Source organism: Symphalangus syndactylus, chromosome 8 (genome assembly GCF_028878055.3).
Source record: "Symphalangus syndactylus isolate Jambi chromosome 8, NHGRI_mSymSyn1-v2.1_pri, whole genome shotgun sequence".
Lineage (NCBI taxonomy): Eukaryota > Metazoa > Chordata > Mammalia > Primates > Hylobatidae > Symphalangus > Symphalangus syndactylus.
The window spans coordinates 141,119,541-141,143,574 of record NC_072430.2 but is presented as its reverse complement, the minus strand read 5'-3'; the positions used below and the strand labels follow the sequence as shown (position 1 = coordinate 141,143,574).

The window sequence follows — 24,034 nt, the reverse complement described above, 5'->3', positions numbered from 1 at the left end:
AAATTGGTTCACACACATCTCATATGTCTCCTATGACTTAATATTTCCATGTTATGTTGAACACATTTCTTGGGATGGGTGGACATGCATTATAATCATTTGCCTGGATATCACCCAAGCCAGGGATAAATACACATTCACAGAAGAAACCATTTCCTCCCCATCTCCCCCCACCACAAAAGACTTACTTATTTAACAGTACAGGTAGGTGCCTCTGGAGCAAATGTTTTCCATTGCACTCAATGCAAGCCACTGTCGTCATGCGACTTTCCCTACAGCCATCTTTCACAACCCTTGAAAGGCATGCTCCATCAGGGTCTGTCTTGAGATTGTGTTTCCCAAGATGTTCACCCACAGGGTGAGCCTAAGATGGATTTGCGCCATTACTTACCTCTCTATTTGGTCTGCCTCTGGGAAGCTCAGACTTAAAAAACAAAACCAAACTCAACTCTTAGACTTTGTGGAACCTGAGTCCTCATTCTAACCTGAATGATAATCAGAGTCACCTGGAAAGTTTTAAAAAGTGTGCATTGTGGGGCCCACCCCAGCGTTCCTACACCAAACTCTCCACGGGTAGACCCTGAGGGATCTCTTTTGTTTCAAAACCTTCCCAGTTGGGTCTCCTTGCTGCCTTGGAAACCCTGCCATGTTCAATATTAGCACAACAGGCTAAACGAGCTCTGCGGGCCAGTTGGAATGCTCTACAGTGAAAGGGCTCCACGGTCAAGGACGCTAAAAGGCTTTATTCCAGGACTCCTCAGAGGTTGAGATGTGCCCAGGATGCATTGGGAATTTCCCACAATGCAATGCAGCATTTCTTACACATATTGGTCTACAAAGCACTCTTTCTCAGGGAGTGCCGCTAGAAGTTTAACTCAGCAGAAACCCCTCACCCCAAGAACAATCCTAACACTATCCCCTGCAGACGGCAAGCAAGTCACCTGCCCCTGCTGCATCTGTTTTTTCTCAATAAAATGACGTTGACCTGCACCTGTTACTGGCTAGGTGTGTTATGCCTGTGCACAGCAAGCCAATCACTCAGTGATGGGTTTTCCAAAAGAGAAAAGATTTTATTCACAAGGCTACCATGTGAGGAGATGGGAGAACAAATCTCAAATCTCCCTCCAGGAAAATAGAGCTTAGGGATATTTATGGGATAGAAAGCAGGTGGTCTAAAGCGTGGGGAAAGGTGGCTAGCAGGTAGGAAAAGTGAGGTAATTGGGGCATCTGCACAAGTGGAAATGAGCCACGTGGTTCTTCATACCAGATATGCAGAAAATGGCCACAGGCGCATAATCTGAGGGTGGAGTTCTTGGCCCTCTGATATCAAAAGGTCACTCTTCCAGCACCCCAGCAGGTGGGCTGGTGGGCTTAACTGGCTTGAACTGGACAAGAGCTGCCCCCTAGTTCCTGAAAAGCAATTTTAAACACCTGTTACTGGTCCGGGTGTGGTGGCTCATGCCTGTAATCCCAGCACTTTGGGAGGCCAAGCCGGGTGGATTACCTGAGGTCAGGAGTTCAAGACCAGCCTGGTCAACATGGCAAAATCCCGTCTCTACTAAAATTACAAAAATTAGCCGAGTGTGGTGGCATGCACCTGTAATCCCTGCTACTCTGGAGGCTGAGGGAGGAGAATCACTTGAACCCGGGATACGGAGGTTGCAGTGAGCCGAGATCGCATCAGAGATGCTGTGCCAGCTCTCAGCATCAGAGCCAGGACATCGGGACACAGCAGCACTCCACACATCACTGGCAAAAGCGCAGCAGTTAGCCTTGCAACTCAACAGTGTGTTACCTCCAAAAAGTTGAGTGCCGACCACTTGACACATGTGTGTGCACATACACATGCAAACACATACACACAAAAACATACTAAGCACACACACATACATATACACACCACACACACTACACACACCCCTACACAACACACTGCACACACATACACACCACACACAATACACACACCCACCACACCACACTGCACACACACATGCATATACATACAACACAATACACACACCCACACACAACACACTGCACACACATAAATAAACACAATACATACACCCACCACAACACACTGCACACACACACATACATATACACACTGCACACACAATACACACACCCACACACAACACACTACACACAATACACACACCCACCACAACACACTGCACACACACATTCATATATACACAACACAATACACACACCCACACATAACACACTGCACACACACATACACACCACACACAACACAGTACATACACCCACCACAGCACACTGCACACACACACGCACATATACACATCGCACACACAATACACACACCCACACACAACGCATTGCACACACATATACACACCACACACAACACAATGCACACACCCGCACACAACACACTGTACACACACATATATATACAGACCACACACACAACACAATACATACACCCACAACACACTGCACACACACATACATATACACACTGCACACACAATACACACACCCAACACAGCAGGCTGCATACACACATATACACACCACACACAACACAATACACAAACCCACCACAACACACTGTACACACACACATATATCTACACACCACACAATACACACACCCATCACAACATACTGCACACACACAACATACATATACACACCACACACGCAAAATACATACGCTCATCACAACACACTGCACACACACATACACACACGCCACACACAACACACACACTCCATACACACATATATACACATATGCTCATATGCACACACCCCACACACAGCACAACACGCACACTATAGACAGACACCCCATTCACACACCTATACACACATCACACACACACAATATACACACACTATGGACTCACACCCCATACACACACACACATATACCCCACACACAACACACCACATACACACAACACAACACACACACACATATACACACTCCACATGCAACACAACATAAAACACACCACACACACACATACACACCCATAAAATCACCCAAAATGTCAAGCTGTCCTCTCTGGAGCCTGGGTCATTTTTGCCATTGCGTAGCTGCTATTGCTAAAGGAAGTGCTTCCTTATCCTTTCTCGCTTTCGCCACTGTGAGTCAGAAACATGATCTGTATGTTTAACGATGTCACGTGTGCACTACTGGCCACACTCTGGGGTGTTGACTGAGGCTTAACAGCTCGCTTCACAAAGTCGACGAAGCATGAGAGGAGTGTCGACCTTGTGCCAGCTGGCAGGGCAGGGGCACACTGAAGCCATCAGTGCTGCACTTTCGGGAGAACTACTCCAGCCTTCACGTGAAGGGTGACTTGGATGGACAAGACAAGGTCGGAGACAAACTGACGAGGAGACACGAGAGCAACAAGATGAAGGCGACAGCGCGGGTGGTCGATGACAAGGAGGACTGGCCTGCTTGGAGAAGGCGAACCCATGAGGAAATTGCTCCAGCTTCCTGGTAAACACAGACTGACTGCATTGCTTATCTCCCATCCCCCCTCAGTCTGGGTCCACTCAGGAGATGCCCATTTGAACAAGGAAAGTTTCATACTCAGAATATGACCCATAACAACAAATAACTGGCTTCCCTTTCTAAAAGCTCACAATCATGGCAGCAGAGAAAATAACAATCGACAACTAGAAATACACGTACAGAGATGTGTGTGTGTGTGTGTGTGTATTTGCCTTTTCCTCTCACCTTTTGCTTTCCGTCGTCTTCCCAAACCATAATGAAATCAGAAGGCCAGAGAGGGAGAAAACCAACAAGAAACAAACCTATTTGTGCCACGAAACCCAGGATGTAAACACCTACCAACACCCCACTGGGGGAGATTAAAAGCATTATGATCTCAAAAACCCTGGTGGGATATGAGACCCTGTATCTCTTCCTCACTTCAAACAGTCAGAAGCTCGCCCCACCTGCCTGGGCAGAAGACCTAAGTTCACCCCATCAGGAAAGCAGACTGGAGGCTCTGGGCTTCGGGACACCAGGCACAGGCGATGGGGGCACACAGCAAAGCCTAAAAATAGGGCAACTATGTGAAGGTTACACGCTGGATGCTGTGGCTCCTCCGTGCCCCTCCCAGGCCCCTTCTCAGGTTGATACTTCCAGGGACATTGAACAATTTTTCTCCGGAAAAATAGGCCAGCCTGAGAAGAAGGCCCCTCAGCCACTAACACCCAGGGAGACCACAGGGGGACATCTGGAGACCTCAGTGAAATTCACTGGTCACCAAGCCCAGCTCAGCACAGAGCTTCCAGCCGGGCTTCTAGTCCTCATCGTAAAATGTGACTCCATCGCCAAAGATCAGTAGCTATTTGAGAAAAGCCCTACTGTGAAACGCAGAAAACAGAAGGAGGAAACAGGAAAAGAGAGGAAGAGGGAAAGCTTCGGTGGCCCAGCGTGAAGCAAGACCCTGCGTGGGAGGAGACGGGGCTGACAGTGTGCATACCTGCGTGTAGGACTAACAGCGCACATGCCTATGTATAGGGCTGACAGTGTGCACATCTGTGTGTAGGGCTAACAGTGTGTACACCTATGTGTAGAGTAAGGCTGACAGTGCACACATCTGTGTGTAGTTCTGACAGTGCTCACACTTACATATAGGGTTAACAGCGTGCACTTCAATATGTAGGGCTGACAATGCACACACCTGTGTGTAGGTCTGACAGTACACACACCTGTGTGTAGGGCTGACAGTGCCCACACCTATGTGTCCACCTGTCAGTGGACAGAAATGTCCCTGGAGTGGGTTGAATAGTGTTCCCCAAAACAATATGTCCCCTGGAAACTGTGGATGGGGCCTTCACTGGAAAGAGTCTTTGCAGATGTAATTAACTCAAATATCTCGAGATGAGACCATCCTGGAATTAGGATGGGCCCTAAATCCAATGACAAGTGCTCTTAGATGAGAAGGGGAGGCAAAATGAGACAGAGGTGGAGGCGGAGTGAAGACAGAGGCAGAGACGGGAGTGATGCATCTTCCAACCCAGGCTTGCCGGCCACACCAGGAACCGACCACCCTGCAGACCCTCCAGAAGAACCAACCCTGACCACACCTTGACTTCTGGCCCCCAGAAGTGTGACAGCATGAATCTCGGTGGTTGTAATCTAACCAGTTTGTGGCAATTGGTCACGGCGGCTTTAGGAAGCTAATAGAGTCCTCACACTGTCTGAGCAGGAGGCAGCAGGCAGCAGGCAGCGTGCCTGGGCACAGGCTTTAGCCCTGACCAGTGGTGTTCAGATGCCAGCTCACAGACCAGAGCCCTGCGGCCCCTCACCCCCTCTCCTGCTTCCCTTCTCTCTGAAATGAGTGGCCTCATCCTTTGCACTAGCACTGCCTACCTGGCTGGGATGGGTTGTGGTGGCACACAATGGCTCTTTCCATCTCTGGGTTGAATTTTAGGCTGTACGTGAGAGGCCAGGCACACAGCAAATGCTCAGTAAATGCTCCTATTTCATTCATTACCTTATCTCTGTTAGGCTTGTGTCCCCCCAAAATTCATATTTTGAAGCCCTCACCCCCAGTCTGGCTATATTTGAAGTAGGGCCTCTACGGAAGTAATTAAGCTTAACTGAGAGTATAAGGATGGGGCCCTGCCCAGTAGGATTTGTGTCCTCTTAAGAGAGACACCAGAGAGCTCATTCTATCTCTCCCAACACAAAGAGGCCATGTGCGTACACAGTGAGATGGCGGCCACCTCAAAGCCAAGATGGGAGGCCTCAGAATGAAACCTACCTCACTGGCACCTTGACCTTGGACTTCCCAGCCTCCAGAACTCCGAGAGATTTCTGGTGTTTAGGCCTCCCAGTCCGAGACGCCTTGTTGCAGCAGCTGAGCTGACTGATACACCATCTGAGCTCTGTTCTCCTGGGGCCTTCTTTGGCCCTAAGCTGAGGATTTGGGAGCAAGTACCCCAGTCAGGGAGTGGGTGAGGCAGGAGTGGGGAGGGGAAAAATCCAGTGGAAGGTGTGATCAAGGGGAGACTCAGAGCATGACGCACTCCCTGAAGCTGGTCCTGCTTTGTGGCACAGGAGCTGGGCTCTTACACAGCCATACTGCCAGGCACTGACTGTGGGACTCCAAGGCATGTCCAGCCCTCCTTATGTGGAGGGGTCCCAGTACCCAAGGGCAACAGCTTGAGGGGTGCAGGTCAAGTTTTCAGTAACTGAGTGCACAGGCCATGTGGAGAAGGGCCGGGCAGAGGGCAGGGGATAGAGAGCCGTGGGCACCAGGCACCTCTGCCAGTGCCCAGATTAGATTTTACATGTAGAGATGACCCTAATTCCTTGGCTTAAAAAAATTTGGTGTGAGGGAGGGGGCAATATGATGGAGACATTGGGTCTCACTGACCAGGTGAGACTGTGAGCGATGGAGACACCGGGTCGGGGCTGACCAGGTGAGACCATGAACCCACTGTGAAAATGTGGTCTCCACCTCCTCTGAACCACCACGGAGACCAGCACAGGCCACTGTGGTGTGTGCCACCAGGCAGGGATGAGGAGAGGAGCTCAGGCTTACAGAGTTGCGCCTTCCTTCTGGAAACACAAGTCTAGTGGTACATTCTATAGCAGGGAAGAGCTGAGTGCCATGACAGAATTAAAATTTTGCTTCCCCACAAGTTCTATTTATACTAATCCTGTTATTGTCTCAAGAGGCCCCGCCTGAGGTCCGGAGGTGAAAACTGCTTGGTGCCCTTGGTGTCCGGGTCTCAGCCCAGGCTTGTGCTCGTGAACAGTGCTCCAGAGGGTCACCCACCACGCATCCCACACTCTATAGGCACCGCCTGCGGCAAGGGTGCGGCTCGAGGGTCTGCCTGGGGTCAAGGGATCCTCAAGAACAACCAGAGCTTTCGAAAACCTCCAGGGAAAAAGGGAAACCCATCGGACAGATGTGGTTTTTGGCTAAGCAGGATTCCTAGATAGTCATGAACTCTGAGCTGCTTGTTTGGTTGTCCCAGCGGGGAAGACAAAGTCTCAGGCTGCACAGCAAAGCCAGAAGGAGGCTACAGCCATTGACCCGCAGAGCCCAGAGGCCTCTCTGTCCACTTTCCCGACTTCCTGGCCCCGAGCCTCCTTTTCTGTCCTCACTGGGAGTGGACGTGACGATCTTTGATTCCTGCCATCAATAGCTCTTACCGCACCATGATGACAACATCAGTGTTTGTCAACTTCTGAACACCTCTCAGACACCTCTGCTTTTCCTTAAACTGTCTACCCCTAAAAGTGACGGCATCCCAGGAACTGAGGCCTCCATCCCCATATGTCATCCCGGGGGCTTGCCCTCTGAGGTCCTGGCCATCGTTGGGCCAGGATAGGAGGACTCCTCCTTTTTAAGCCTTCCCAAGTCCCCCAATCTAAAGGATCCTTCCAGAATCCTTCTCACCATGTTGCCCCTTAATGATTTCTCTATGTCTGACTCCCCCTCTCCCCTTCCGGGCTGGGAGCATTTTAACAGCAAAAAAAAATTACCCTCCAGCCATCTGTGACATTCTTAAGACAAGCACAGGGCAGGGCACACAGTGGTCGTACACTAAAGCTTGTCCATCAGTGAGTGAACGAACGAACGTGTGGATGGATGAATAAATTAACAAGAACGAGTGTGGAATACGTCGCAGGGAAAGACATTCACCGTCTGCACAGCTGGGCAACGGACGATTTTTCATTTACACTTTGGGCTCCGCGTGAAATTCAAATTCTCATTACAGTGTGGCACGAAACACAATTCACACTTTTAACAACGGCCCTGAGAAACACAACGGTGGGGAAACCTTTAATGCGTTCGTCCTATTGATGAGCCCCGCGTAAAGGAATGAAAAGATTAGCTTCAAACACTTTCATGTGAAAGGCTAAAAGGAAGCAAATCCAGCATGGCACGGTGGAGCCCAAGGCCCTTTCAGACACGCCACCGCCACCGACAGGACATGTTTGCCGCTCGCCCCATGACATGTTGCCGTGCCAACATACATTCTGAGTCACCCAAGCAGATTTAATGCCATCGCCACAATGACTTTCTCTTCGCCTTTTCTTCTGAAAACTGTTAAAGGGAAGATGCCGACCTACCTAGGAAATGATTTTAATCAGTTTAGTTCCGGAAATAACTATGGAAATTCAGATTTTTTCATTCTGCTGCTTCTGAGCATTACAGGGTAACAAATGGCTGATGAAGCCACTACTTTTTTTCTCCCAACCCGTCAGGAGAAATGACATGATTGTCAGCCATTCCGAATCCCACATGGAAAGGTCTGGGTGCATAAGCATATGAAAAGCCAACAAAAATGAAGCTTTTGAAAAATAAGAAAAACTCCAGAATTGGGCATTCCTCTTCCCATGCCATCCAGATAAGCATATCCCCCTTCACAGGGGTCCTGCCCCAGGGCTGTTGATCTCAGAGCTGGAGAAGCCCAGCCCTGAAAAACCGAGACAAAAGCCGTGAGCACCACGCCCGACAGCAATAGACAGGTGAACATGAACCCCTCGTAGACTTCAGACAAACCCGGAACGAATGAGGCACGCTAGAGGCGTGATAGATTTCAATACTGCGACATAACCGGACAGCACGTGGGTTAAGCACTAGGCAATATAAAAATGAGTCATGCAGATAACAAAACCAAAAAAGGCTTAGAAAAGGGTTAGGAACATTTATGTGGCCCTATGCAGGTTTCAAAGCACTTCACTCATTCTTCTATCCATTCACTCAACTGCATTGATTCGCATATATGCTCTCTTTTAATCTCTACAACAATCCTTTAATGAAGGTGGAGAAGTAATTTTGAGGGTGAGGAAACTGAGAAGAAATATTTCTAACGCCATGGAGCTAATAAGAAGCAGAACTGAATCTATCACCCTGGTCTCATGCAGTCCTGTCCACAGCTCTGTCCTGCTAACCGTGTTCTTTCTGGAGCTTTTTAGGCAAAATACTTTAAATCTTAAATTACAATTTAAAGCCTCCCAAGGGTACTTAAAATGTCTACTAATGTTTAATTTGTGTGTTCCTATTTCAGGAGTACATCTTTTATGTAAGTGGCAAATGCCCCAAATTCCTGTAGTTGAAACATATTTGGGCACAGTGGAGATGCTGGCGTGAATCCACATTGCATGATTGTCTGTGCTGCCCTGGCCTGTTAGGGTTCTGTTGAGTTGAGGGGCAGGAAATGGAGAAGCCATGGCTCTAAGGACTCAGATGCTTTTCCCCAGGTGCTCTTTGTACCCTCAGTGAACTCCCCGGGCAGTGAATGGCATCCAGAAGACTTGTGTCTTAATGGTTGGCTTTATCCTAGGCCAGGGTCTCTGCACCTCCACTCAGTTGACATTTGGGACTCAGTAATTGTGTTAGTCTGTTTTCACACTGCTGATAGAGACATACCCGAGACTGAGTAATTTATAAAGAAAAAGAGGTTTCATGAACTCACAGCTCCACGTGTCAGGGGAGGCCTCACAATCATGGTGGAAGGTGAAAGGCAAGTCTTACATGGCGGCAGGCAAGACAGAAGGAGAGCCAAGGGAAAAGGGAAACCCCGTATAAAACCATCAGATCTCATGAGACTTATTCACTACCACAAGAACAGTATGGGGGAAACTGCCCCCATGATTGGGAGGAGGCTCCAGGAAATGCCATCAAGAAAGCCAAAGCTGCTTTTCTCCCAGCTGTCTCACGTTATCTCCCACCAGGTCCCTCCCACAACATGTGGGAATTATGGGAGCTAGAGCTCAAGATAAGATTTGGGTGGGGGCACAGCCAGGCCATATCAGTAATTCTCTGTTTGGGGGCTGTCCTGTGCACCACTGGCTGTTCAGCAGCATTCTTGGCCTTGACTCACAAGGTGATATTAGCATTCCCCACCCCAAGTTGGGACAACTAAAGATATCTCTGGACATTGGCAAATGTCTCCTGGGGGTGCAAATTGTCCCCAGTTAGAATGAGTTTGAGATAGATGTGCCTCATCTTTTCACTCACCACTCACAGGCAGATAGTCTCTTGCCCGATTTCTCTGAAATGCATTGTTTCTTCTCAAGAAAAATGCAAATTATGCCCAGAGAATGTGGTCAGAATGGCTGTTGTTCTCTGAGCATGTACTATGTGTGCCCCAAGCACCGTGACATGCATTTTGCAGAGATTGTGCGATCTGATCATCACGATTGCCCTATGAATCAAGTACTATCACCATCCAACATTATAAACAAGGAAGCTAAGTTTAGCAAAGCTAAAACCTGGCCCACATTCCCCAGGATAGTAAACAGTGATGGCTCTTTAGGCTACACACTTGGCAGAGGCCTGAGACTTTGAGAAGGTGGATCTCGACCCTGTGGCCCAGGCTCTCGCTAGGATGGTCCTAAACATGCACATGGAAACTGTGTCCAGGAGTGTGTGTTGGTCACACAGATGGTAGCAAGTCCAGGTGTATGCACAGGTCTGTGTGAGCGTCAGAGACTGCATGAGGTGAGCAAACTCTGCTACTCTGCCAGAAGAGTTTATGGAAGAGTCAGGCCGTCCTCAGCCATCCTCAGGGCAAACAAACCACCATAAATCTCAACTGCATACGAGTGATTTAATGTCCTATCAAACCTCATTCAAACTAATCTTGTTCCATATCAAATGTCATTGATATCGAGACTGTGGGATCTTAGCAGGCCCTGCATAAACGCAAACCACCAGGGAGCTTTTCTTGGGAAATCCAAGACTGAGAAATAGGAAGTGGGAAATGTTCTATAGCAGTGGGTCGATCTTTTAAAGCATTTAGCCCACCTGAAACCACTGCCCTGAAGGACGAAAATCTCAGTGGCATAGACCCGTGCAGAGGTATCCCTGGCACTTAGGGGCAAAAGCTCATACCTCCAGGAGGAAGCTCTGGGAACTTTCTCTGCTGTCTTCCTCAGCCATCCATCCCAACAGTGCAGATCCACAGCACCCCACGTTTCCCCAGAGTTCTGAGATACCTGTGCTTACCTAAATGTGATGTCTCCCAGATCCATTATGTATATATAGCCAATATCCTCAGAGTAGAAGCCCAGTAAGGCAGAATTTCCACATTCCTAATAAAATAGACCATGCCCCAGAGCTGCTGCCTCCTGGAGAGGCCCCAGGAAGCATCCGGCTACAGAAGATTTAAAATGTATTGTTGTTCTGCCCGGATCTGACCACAGATATCAGTGGGGTCCCATCCCAGGTTGCTGCGAGACTCTTGGAAGGACCAAAAGCCATCAGCCAGCAAATAGATTGTATTCCCTTGTGCTCAGATGATTTTCCATCTGGCCTTTTCAGCGGCATTATTTTTCTTCTTCACTTGCAGGGAACCCGGGGTACAATCAAGGTCAGCAGCTCATACGTTGAACCAGATGGAAAGCATTTAACACTGACTCACTGATGACGTGCTGCCATCCGGGCTGCTGGGGGTGGCCTTCCGCTGCCCACTGCCCGCCATGCCTTGGGCATTTCAACCCTGAAACAGGAGCAGAGTATTAGACCCCGGATGGGAGGAGGCTCCAGGAAGCGCCATCAAGAAAGCCAAAGCTGCTTTTCTCCCAACTCTGAGGTCCACCCTGTGCCTGGGGCTCCAGACATCCTTCCTGGGGTCCAAGGTCATGGCGCTAACAGCTTTCTTACCACATCAGGAGGCAAGTGTCTTGGAAGATCTGTCCAGAGAAAAGGACGCCAAAGAATGACCCTCCAATGGCAGCACTGCAGGCCCTCTAGTCCCTGGATTTGAGGAGAGCCAGGGGTGTCCTGTCCATCCCTCCTCCCTTCAAGGCCCACCCCATATCCAAATACAGCTCACGATTCTCTCTGCCTCCTCTGCACCAAGTCATAGGGTGGGGCTGAATTTTTTTTTTTTTTTTCGGTATTAACTCCCCTCCCCTCAGGACACTCTGTGCCCCTTGACCCAGCCTCTGTTACCCCACCTGGCTCCAGGGAAGGACCCTGCAGTGGAAATCAAAGGAAAGAGATTTTGAGTCCAGATAACTAGGAATAAACCAGCAAGCCTTCCAGCCCCAGGCAGGACAAAGAAGGGGATTTCTAGAAGGAACAGAAAGAACATAGTCACTGGAGCATTCCCGAGAGGGAGCCTGCCCCTGCAGACAGCAGACCCCAGGGATGTCGGAGGGTCTGGGACAGCAGGCCATGGTGCCCTGGGCCCTGTAGGAGATGGAAAATCCCCCCAAAGCAAAAGATGCCACCTGGTGAGTCCGGGTCCAGTTCAGTGTCACCCTCCCTCCCTGCCCCCTCCACTGCAGTGTGGGAGGAGGCAGCTGAGACAGCCCCCAGGCTGCAGAGCAGCAGAAAAACAGAAAAGGGCCAGACCAGTCTCACCGTCCAGCGAGGTAAAAGCAGCAGCAAGAGCCACATGAACGGGGTGGCAGAGGAGCCCTGCAAAAGGACCGACAGGTCCTCTCAGACATCCACGTAGACAGACAAGCCTGAAAGACCCTCACCCACCCCAGCACTGTTAGCTCCCGGGAACCTACTGAAATTCTAGTGTAAGCAGGTGGGAGAGACCGCTGGATGGACTGCGATGGCAATTCAGCACAGCAATTCAGTTGAATGCCTTTTACTGTTCCATCTATTGCAAGGCTGAGCATGTGGACTGCAGTTGATGCCCCCTCCCCCTCCCCATTTTGAATTTACTACTGGAAAAGTGTATTTCTGCCTGAACGTGACCCCTAGAAGGCTCACAGCAAACATGCAAGCCATTTTTATTGTCAAGGAACACATATTTGGGTTGAGAACTTTCCCGATTCCATGTTGCCATCCTACCTACTCTTAATTTTCCCTTCTTCTTGGTATCTTTGCCTCTTTGTATGCTGTTATCCCACTATCTACATTATTGTTATCGGACCAGAATCCCACTGAAGACCAGGTGTATATGCACCTGAGGATGTACATGTGTATCAAGAACATATTTCCAGTAAGTTACAGCCCTAGTTTCAAAACTCTAAGCTGTGAAGCCCTTTGCAGGAAATAGGAGCCCTCTGCAGTGGACTTGGTCTATGGGCCCCTGGGCACTGCAGGGCTGCCCATTGTGGGTCTGTGGGGCAAGGACTTGCACAGGGTGCTTTCCAACCTAGCAGCAGCCCCCAAGCCCACAGGTCAGGCGAGCATCTGGGTCTGCCTTTGTGTTGGCAAACAGCTCTCTGTGCAGAAAGGTCTTGGCAGAGGTAGAGGTGGAGGTGGTGAGGGCAGTGCTGGCAGCCCAGCCCCTCTCTGAGCCCCTGCCCAGCTGACTCGTCTGTTGAAGTATCTGCCATTTTTGTGGCTCCAGGTAGAGTTAGAGAGGGCACAGCAGGAACTGGCCATCCTGAGAGCACTCTTTCCAACCACTAGTACAGACATGCGGAAGCTGGGGATTTGCTCATTGTGTGGCCTCAAGAGGGTAGCTGATTGGCACGGTTTAAATGAAAACTCTGAATAGGAAATATTGCCCCTGGAGGTGTTTACCTTAGCAGATGAGATTTAAGGGGCTGTGCCACAGGCTCTGGAAGCACACAGGTGGTAGAGATAAGGACACCAGTCCTGCACCCTGAAACTCTCCTGTCTGGACGGGCAGTTCAGACAGGCTCTGAATAGAGACGGCTCTGGCCAGCAGGAAGTAGAAGCAAGTGGCACCTTCTCTGTACCAGCCTTCTCTCCTAGCTGGACCCTAGCAATCATCCCCCACACCGAAAACTTTATTGCCTGAAAATTTAAAAAAAAACCATGCAGTGTGCTCAAATGTTTTTTCTTTTTATATCATTTCAAACAAGTTAAGCTGGTAGTTTTTGCTTTACAGTAGCACCCTTTTTCTAAGCATGTTCATTCAGTTGGCCTGTGTGTGCCGTATATATCCATGTATTATTATCACGCATGCTACTCAAGTGCCAAAACACACTTTTAAAACTGAGACGTGATGCATTTTTAGGAAACAAAAATCTTTATTAAAAAAAATAACTTACAAATTGAGAGAACTCTCTGAAATGCAACTGTTCGTTGTGTGCACAGATTTGCAGTCCAGAACAGTTTTTTGTTTTTTTTAAGTGTAACTTTACAATACTATTAATGTCACAAACTGCATTACAAAGCAGTTTTCGTTCCATATCCCGTGCCGGTACAAAACACCACACAGATATAAAACTATGGTAAATAAAACATTTCAGCCAAGACCGGCATATATTTATATATTTATATATATTTATATATATAAAATTTCAAAACAGCTAACAATTAGTGTCATCCTTAGTCAAAACTGAAGTCACGCTAACCTTAAAACTACAACACTCCGAATATATGTCAGCACTATGCCTGCCAAACAATATTTAAAATATATTTAACTTTCAAATACATTTATAAGGTACATCAATAGTGAGAAAATAAAGTCTTAAAATTTAAATACAAATCACCATATAAAAAATTCAGGAAACACAGAAAATCCTATCTTACAGAAGTCCAGGCAAGCCCGTCCTCGGCTGGCTCTGACGCACAGCACTGCTGTGCGACACAGCTCTGCCTGTTGCAAAACTGTCAGCACGCACAGCCAAACGACAGCCGCGTCGTCAAGAGAGAGAATGGATGCAGGGGGCACGTGCTTCCCTGTTCACGCTACTCAAGCATCAAGACCAGAAGCTACTTTGCTTTGCTCTAGAAAACCATAGGGCCTATCACCCTGTTCAAAAATAAGTAAACCCGTCCCGGAGCCTCTCCAGGGCAGATCATTTGGTGCTCTGCTCCAAGGCAGAGTACTCCGTTTCTGAGACTCTGGAGGCATCGATGAGCTTGGTGAGCCCTGTTTTGGCCGAGTACTTGAAGATGAAGGCCTTCATCAGCTCGTACCTGTAGTTGCGATTGATGAAGCTGTAGAGGACAGGGTTGACGCAGCAGTGCACCAGCGACAGGCACTGTGTGACGTGCAGGGCCGTGAAGAGGGCGTGCTCCAGCCGGCAGGTGAAAGGGATGTAGTGCAGGATGGAGAAGATGTCCAGCAGCACCGCCACGTGGTAGGGCAGCCAGCAGACGAGGAAGACCACCACGTAGGAGAAGATGATCTTCCGGCTGCTGTGCTTCTCCTGGTCACCGGACGCCGAGATGGCTCTGGCCAGCAGGAAGTAGAAGACAGCGATGATGGAGAAGGGAATGGCGAAGCCCAAGACCACAGAGACCAGCTCCATGCCGATCAGCCACTCCTTGATGCTGTGCTCGGGGTAGAAGGACCGGCAGTAGGTCTCATTGTTGGACGCAGACGTGACGGTCTTCAGGTAGTAGGTGTCGGGCAGAGACACGCAGAAGGCCAGCAGCCACACCAGGATGCAGACGACACGGCGTACCATCTTCTTTCTGCTGCTGGAGGTATTGGTGAAGTAGGTGATGGAGAGGTAGCGGTCCACGCTCATACATGTGAGGAAGAAAATGCTGCCGAAGAGGTTGATGGAGAAGATGAGGTGTGTGACTTTGCACGTGAGCTCGCCCATGGGCCACTGGTTGTGCTGCACGAGGCTGACCACCCAGACTGGGATGGTGAGGACAACCCACAGGTCGGCGATGGCCAGGTTCAAGATGTAGCAGTGAGTGTCATAGCCTGTGGTCTTGGCCTGGATATTCACCCAGACCACCACGGAGTTGGCAATCATGCCGATGACGAAGATGAAAATGTAAATGAAGGAGAGCGTGTAGAGCAGGACGCTTTTGTTGGGCATGTTGGGGCACATCACCGTGTCCACCACGATGCAGTCACTGCTGTTGCAGGGCCAGCTGATGTCCGAGAAGTTCCCTGGCTCTGAGTAGTCGAAGAGATGCAGATCCATCGTTCTGAGGGGGGCAATCAAATGACCTATGAGAAAACCAAGCAAACGAAAAAGATGGAAGAGAAAAGTCACTTCATTAGGAAAAACTCAAGTTTCGGCAAAATGTTTTCCCAAGGCCCTGACAGGCTCAGCTGTTTGGGTTTAGCTCTGTAATGTCTTTGCAAAGAAGGGAGAAAAAAAAAATCCATAATAAAACTCTCCAGAACAAAATAAATCATACTCTGAATCTAAATCCATGTGGTGCTCCAAGACAGAAACTGTGTTTGCTTTCTCCATCTTTTCATGGCTGTGCTCTCAAGACACCGCCAGCCTGGCTGTGCCCAGGGTGTGAAATCAACACAGTACAGGGGCCAAAGAAACGTCAGGCAGCTGAGCCCCGGCCACCGTGATGCTGATGGCCTGCTCACTCTCAGCAGGGAGCAGTGGAACCATTTTATCTACGTCCCCAAAGAATGGCAGGGTTGTCCTCTCCTGGCACTGCTGTATTACAAGTGTCCTGCTTTGGTGTCTTAATGAAAGCATTTCAAATCCTCCTCCAAATTCGCATTTAAAATGTGACTCAGCACTTTTTACTTTTCTGCTAAATTCACATGTAAACCTGGGTCTCAGGCGGCCCCAGTGTGCAATCATAAAGCCTCTGGAAACACAGTGAGCCTACGCAGGGTGCACCACAGCTTAACTGCGCCCCAAACCTGAAGACTCTGGGTTGGCCGTGTGGTTTTCAATGAAGGGCAACCAACCAGCTGTCTCAAACTCTGGGTGAGCACCTGTTTTTCTATTCCTTTATTTGTTCAACTGCTTCAAGAGCAAAGTGTGCCAAGACTCAAAGCACAAAAATCACCACCTGCTGCATTTCAGGAGGGCTGACGATTTTCCCAACTGTTTTCCCTGCTGACCTGAGGTGAGACCAACACTCCATCACCATTTCATTCCCAGCCAGAATTCAGCCACGGGGTACCATTGTTATCTGGCACTGATTTCTCCAGATAGACTGACAGGGGCTGTCTTCTACTGTCAGTCCGCCCATGGGAAGGCCCTGAAATCCCTCCAGGCCATGGTCCTGGGTCAGCAATTAGCCCTGCCTGAACCCCACTGTAAAATGAAAACCTCAGCCCAAGGATGCACTGTTGACAGTGACATAGTCAGGTGGTTGCCCTTCCCCCTCACCTGTCCCAGGTAATGACTGGCCTAGAGTCAAGTCATTATTTACCAAGTTCATTTAAAGTGGATTCCAGGTTACATATGAGAATTTCCTGGAGGATCTAGGACAAGGGTCAGGGAATCAGTGTCCAGGTGGCTACGCTAGCGGTATGCAAAGCCACAGCTGGGAAGCCGCCCACTCTGAGATCAGACATACCTGGGTTGGAATTCTGACTCCTCTATTCATTAGCATTTACCTTGAGAGTTAATCTGTCTGCATCTGCCTCCCCAGGACAGCAGCACCTATCTCACAGATACCCTAAGAAGAAAGAAGAAAGGACCTAATTGAGAGCTTGGCCCTAGCCGATGCGCAATAAAACGTCACCCCCTTCTCCCTCCCTGGCCAGGAAGAAAGAACCCTGGGGATTCTCCCACCTAAGGGGAGCGGTTTTTCCCTTCAGCAAAAAGCAGAACCTTGTTTAATTCTATTCCCCTGGAAAACTGGCTCTTACTGGTTGAGTAATAAATACCCTCAGTGGAGGGAGACTCACAAGCTCACACAGAGACTGGGTTGTTTGATGGGCTTCTCCTTTGGGACAACATGAACAGAATCCCTGAAAAGTGAGAAATTTCGCGGCCTCGGCTCCACAGCCTCAACATTCACAGCAGAGGACCTCGCTTGAACTCCGCTTAGCAGAGACTGTTGCAGGCTTCTGGGCACTTCCCTCTGTGGGATGTAAATGACTGTGGGGTCCCCTCCTGGTGACCTAACCTGACTCAGTGTCCTCCACGGCCGACAGAAAGGGCTGGGCCTCCCATAACAGCCACATCCCCTCCCCACTCTGAAAGCTCTCCATGGAGGAAACCACGCTGGTCCTGCAGCGGGAGGCCTGGCCGTCCTCAGAGTCACCCACTAGGAGGAATCAAGCCCTGTGACCATGGACTTATGACAAGCCCTGATGCCCAAGCATGGGAGGGTGCCCATGGAGGTGAGCAAGGTCAAGGTCAGGACAGAAACTCAAAGCAGGAGGCTCGGCACCCTTGTCCTAAGACGCAGCTCTAGAACTCCAAAAGGACGTAGGCCCAGCAGGGAGCTGAGGACACCCTGGCCTGCCAGACTGCCTCCAGGGCGGACAGCCAACCCCAGGCTGTGCCTTAAAGCTATTATTGCCACCTTCCCTTGGCCACCAAATGACCCGAGCTGACGTTCCATTCTTCACCTGTGATTCCAGGAGACAAGGATTTCACCTTTGCTCTCCCACATGGCTCTACTGCAACAACCCTTGTTCCTTTGTCCCATTTCCTTAAAACGAAACACATTTGCGTCATGGCTTGGCTTCCAAAACACTTTCACCCGTAATCTCATCTGACCCCAGAGTCCCAGGGAGCAGAGGAGCTTGAATGGAGGATGGCCCCACAGCTGGGCAGCAGCAGGGACAGCAGCTGGGTCCAGAGGGCAGCTCGGCCGGCGCCCGGCTTGGGCTCCCTGCTCTGTCCCCACTGGCACAGCCACACAGCAGAAGCTGCCATAAATCCTGGGGCTTGGGCCATTCACAGGGGCTAGAAAGAAATGACCCTCAGTCTTTGTTCGCCAGAACTTGGATCCCGAATCCGCCCCACCTCTCTCCCCCACCATGGTGACATTCCTCTGGCTCAGGTCTTACTCGCCCTCCAGTGTAGAGACATGTCAGATGCCAGGCGCCTGGCCACTGCTCAGCATGGACAGGCCCCAGCAGGAGGCAGGGTCACTCAGTGAGAAGACGCCTGGTTCCCACATCTCGAGTGTGTCCTTCCTTCCAGTTCCTCCACTCTTAGCACAAAACAGACACTCACCCGCTTTGAGCTACCAGCAGCCTTCAGTATTCTCAGAGCCCAGAGTGGGAATAAGAGGTGGAAAAGGGCTCAGGGACCCCCATCCAGCCCTTGGCTTTCTACCTCTGCCTCTTTGGGTGAAGAAAATTTGATTTAGGGACCATTGGTCCTCTGAGTCAAAAATAGTATTTCTGAGATAGGCACTTCCCCACTCAGCCGTCCTCGCCTCTGTCCTTACTTCTCCCCTCCGGGGGGGCACAGTGGGAAACTTCCAACAAGGGCATGGCTGTTGCTGCCCAAGGGCTGAATGAGAGAGCAGAGGCTGGAGCTCCTCACTGCCCCACCGATCACCGGCCACCAATCATCAGTCACCGATCACCGATCACCGATCCTCAATCATTAACCACCAGTCAGCCCAAGGAACAGCAGCCCACACTGGGACTGGCCAGGAAACAGCCAGAGGCCCACACCCGGATCGCCTGCTTTCCTCTCGGGGCCTGGACGGGGCTCTCCCTTCCCACCACCAAAGGCTCCAGTGGTCAGATAAAGGACGGAAAGCACAGCGGAAAGGGAGATTAAGCAGACAGTGCAGTCATCAAGTCCTCTGCAAATTTAAATGGGAGCTAAAGAAAACAAAAAACAGAAAAACAAAAATGTCATACGATAGCTTAGCCTTTTGTCATTTTGGTATTTTTCATGCATTAGGTTTCAGAAACAAGAGCTGTCTCCAGAAAACAGATTATTATTTGACAAAGACAATCCCCTTATTCAAAAGAGGGAACTGCCATGTAACATGGAATGTGGTCTGCGACAAAGGCTCTGGCTGCCCCAGCCTGCCTGCAGGACGTTTAGGGTGGGCAGGGCCCACTTTCACTGAACACCATTCACTGATGGTGTGCCTCCGCTATTGGAGGAAAGAATCTTCCTAAATTACCTGCTTAGATCTTAATAAGTGACACTCTCAGAATCCCCGATAGGAACAAAAGCTTCATAGGGCAAACTATGAAATGTGTAACCAGGGCCCCTGGTTCTCAAAGGCCTGGTGACAAAGCTCCCTGCAAAATCTGAAAGTGGAGAGAGGGAGGGAGGCCTCTAATGAACCCCCAGAGGGCCCTGCACAGAAATCACAGGTCCCCTCAAGCAAAAGCAGGGGATTACCTCATCCCATACAGAAAAGACTGACTGCATTCCGCACAGATCTGGATGGGCCAGCCCTTGGGTCCTTGTATACATTCTTAATGCCTCTCAGCCTGTGCTGGGTCTGTTTACACTGAGAAGCTGGGACGGCGGATAGCCACGGGGCCTGAAGGAGACATCCACTTAGACCAGTCATCCTCTGCTGGAATCAACCAGCAATTCCATTCCCGCTTGAGGCCAGGGTCTAAGAAACATTTCTGGGTGTGAATCCAACCTGCCCACTGCCTGCATCTCTGTGGCCTCAGTGCCCACGCCAGGGCAGGCAGGGGAATGAGACCCACTTCTGACACTTAGGTTCTAAGGTTTCTGCATAAAAGATTCCAGGGGGAAGGAAGGGGAGGGGATGCAGAACAAAAGATGTTTCTTTCCTGTTCTGTGATGATACAAATTCACACATTTCTCTCCTCAAAATATTCATGTGTCTCCAAATATACACAAGATGTTTTTTAAAGCAGTATTTATTTACGAGCAAACACTGGAGACAACATAAATGTCTTTCAACAGAGGCATGACTCAGTAAAGCCTGGTGTCTCCGCCATCTGGAATATAATACAGCTGTGAGAGGGAGGCCTCCCTTCATCCACAGGGAGAGTTACAACATGCTGTTCAGTGAAAGACAATGCGCAGACGCACGCACACACAGCACAACCCCAGCTATGCAGAAAGAAACACAAAAATTACATTTATGTATTTTTATATGTAAATATATGTGCACGAAGGCATAGAAAAAGACCTGCAGTAAGTATAAAACTTGGGGCTGGGAAGGTAGGAGGAGGGAACAAAAGGTGACTTGTAGTTTTTACTCAATAAACTTCTGTGTTATTTGAAATTTGACATCAAGAATTATGTAAATTTTCATAGAGGGAGGAATGGTCCACAGAACAATCGAGGGTCATGTTGCATTTTCCTGGACCACAGAGACCCAAGAGAGAACGAAAAGCAGTGAACGTCAGCTTTCATTCCCTTTTTCCCAGTGCTTGCTCTGTTTTATCTCATTCATTCCTTCGTACAGGGGTCACCTTTTTAGCGGCCCTGTCGCACGTTGCAGTGACAGGGAGAGAACTTTCCCGTGGCCGGCGGTGGGCAAGCACCTGTCCAGCCCTCCATCCCTGCCAGCCTATGGCTTGCAAAGGGACTCCTCTGTCACTCACAGCCCAGATGGTACTGGGGCTCCTCTTGTCAATTGCGGGACTTTCCCGGAGATGCACCTCTCGTTTCTGGGATGTTTTATTCATCAACCAAGTATCCTTGACAACGATCGTGCTGCAGCAAGCAGCCTGGGGTATTTAGCTGCATCCAAATGGTCTCCCTGGGCTCACTCTGCAAGCTGAGGGTGAAGCCAGAATTAGAGGTACTCAGGTTTAGAGCCTCCATGGGTGATGGCTGAGTATGCAATCAGCACGTCCTCACGCTGGTTAGTTTCTTCCAGAGAATGCCACGTGTTCAGGCACCTGGCCAGTGTTCCTCCAAACTCCCTTCCATATGTTTGCAGTCTCCAACCACAGACTCTTCCCAACTGATGCCCTCTGCCTTTCTGATTCTCCCATCCTGGCCCCATACTGCACATCTCTATTCTGGAATGTCTTTTGTACTATCACGTTGTTCAGGTTTCTTGCCCCTCCACCTCATTCCTACCAGGCCCCACACTCCCCAACAAGTCTTCTGTAACTTTATGTAGCTACAGCTATGCAGCTACACAGCTACAGCCGTACATAGTAGGTGCTCAATGAGCCAGCGGTTAATCATGCCCCACCAAGACCAGCGACCGTGGCCAGCAGCAGAGACGGGCGTCCAGGAGAGACTTTTCTGAAATCGTCACCGAGCTGGTGTTGACAGACTGAGCCTCTTATTCCAGGAGGCGCTGCTCTGGGGCATGTGAGGACAACAAATCAGAAACATCTCCCCCCAACCCCCAAGACCCCACCGGCTAATTGGGAAGGCATGCAGGCCCAACACCCCCCAGGCATAAGCAAGGTGGTGCATGCCCCTTCAGCAGGAAAATGAGGGGTTTCCACTCTGGTGGACTTCAAGGAGGTCGGTGTGATCAAGGATGTTCCAGGAAGGCACAGCCATGGGTAGAGTCACCCAGCCTGGCTGAGGCAAGGACTCTCCACAAAGAGCAGATGGAGGTAAGAGTTGGGCCTTAAAGGGTGGGGAAGGAATGTGGCCGGGGCTTGTCCATGCAGGAGCCAGGAAAGTCTAGGGCAAGGCCATGGCTTTGGAGCAGAGGAGGCTTTGAGAATGGAGGTGATATGAACCCCACAGGCAGCTTTGCAGTGGGGTGCTCTGGTAGCTGGGTGCAGACCAGGCTGCTACACACACGTCACTCCTCTACAGTGGTACAGATAAGATAACTCAGGCCAGGCCTGGGGCCCCGGGACCGGCTCGACAAGGGTGGCCCTCAGGCCATCTGGGCCCTGCAGGACTTCCGCCTCCTTCACTGGCTTTCTGCAGTGTGAGACCTGTGTCCTACAAGGGAATTTCATGAAGAAACTGCTTCCAAAACTACCTGTGGCTCTTTAAAATTGTCACCATAAAATTATGCAATTCCCTGATCACTTTAATATCGAAGCAATAATTTTTTTTTTTTTCAATTCCAAATTAGTCAATAAAAGCATCAAATATTCCCTGCAGGAAACCATCAAGACAAGAGCTGGGACAGTGGCCCTCACTGAGTGATGAGACAAGAGCTGGGACAGTGGCCCTCACTGTTTGCACACCTGGAAACTGAGGCCAGGCCGGGTGAAGAGACTGGGTTATGGTGGGCTTGTGGCTAAGAACAGAGTTCTCTTCCCCTTTCCAATGTCTCCAGGGACTCTCCAGCGGGAATCATGCTACAAAAGCAAACGCTCTGGTCTCTTTGAGCAGATAACACCTCTTCCACCAGGCCAACCCTGGCTTAGGCTGAGCCTGCAAGTTAAATCAGGAGAATCCACACTACCTCTGAAGAACCATTAGGCAACTGCGCATCATTGAGTGGGGTGTGTGTGTGCGTGTGTGTGTGTCTGTGTGTTTTCAACCAATGCTACATCGAATCTATGGGGAAACCAACCAAGTAACCTAGGGGAGCTTTGGCCCAGGCGGACTCTCTGTGACTATCTGCTAGGGCTGATAGCAGAATGGGGAGCTGTCTGTCCCCTCTGCTGCCAGCAAGTGGAAAACAGTCTTGACTACACATTCACTAGTGACCATGAGTGATCTTATTTTATGCAAGTACATACCTGCTTTGAATTACTTGAGAACTCAAAAAATAATAACTACAGAAAACTCTATACCCTGATTCAGATACAGTCCACCTCTGCCCAGGGTCCTTAGACATACTTCACATGAACACATGGGACATCCTCGTCCACTTTAAGGATTTGGTGGATCAAATAAATCCCACGTCCAGAAACCTGATCTGGTCTATTGTGCTCAGCTGCCCGACATGGAAGCAAAGCTATATCCACAAGAGCAGGTCCAGAGATTCCCACGTCACAAAGGCTGCCATCTGGGCTGGCCCAGTGTAACCAGAGCCCTGATTCCCACCCAGCTTAGGACTGGGACAAGGCAGTGGGAGGTCAGCCAGGCTAGGAGAGCCTCCTCACCCCCGCCCTCAGCCAGACACAATGGGGTTCCCAGGAGGACACTGTGTAAACTTAGGCTCTGCATATACAACTGAGGGAGGATGTCTACATATCTCTTATAGCAGGAGAAGCAAAAGCTGCTTACTATCTGGCTGACCCAGACTTCAAAACACAAAGTCGCCCGCACTGCCCTGGGCTCGTTATCTGCCCCTTTGCCAACAGCGGTTCAAAGCCACCTGAGATAGTCTCGGCCCCCATCCACTTTTTCAGTGCCTGGAACAAAACACAGTCTGCTTCCAAAACTACCTGTGGCTCTTTAAAATTGTCACCATAAAATTATGCAATTCCCTGATCACTTTAATATCGAAGCAATAATGTTTTTTTTTTCAATTCCAAATTAGTCAATAAAAGCATCAAATATTCCCTGCAGGAAACCATGAAGTATTCAAAATCAGGGCCACCCCCTGCACGCCTCCCTGTCCTGATCTGTCTATTTCTGGCTTGCTTGCTTTTA

The 24,034-nt window shown here is 49.7% G+C and overlaps 1 protein-coding gene across 12 annotated transcripts in view; it reads right to left on the bottom strand.

The window, feature by feature from the left end:
- Nucleotides 1-13,920: 13,920 nt before the first annotated feature.
- Nucleotides 13,921-24,034, bottom strand: part of ACKR3 (atypical chemokine receptor 3) — a 45,585-nt gene continuing 35,471 nt past the window's right edge. For 6 of the 12 annotated variants that reach the window (XM_055291069.2, XM_063645778.1, XM_055291075.2 and 3 more), the window contains one exon: nt 13,921-15,831. In XM_055291069.2, coding sequence (XP_055147044.1) covers nt 14,717-15,831 — 1,115 coding nt within the window. In that variant the 3' untranslated portion in view covers nt 13,921-14,716. The other 6 variants (XM_055291074.2, XM_055291071.2, XM_063645779.1 and 3 more) reach the window with 5 other exon arrangements.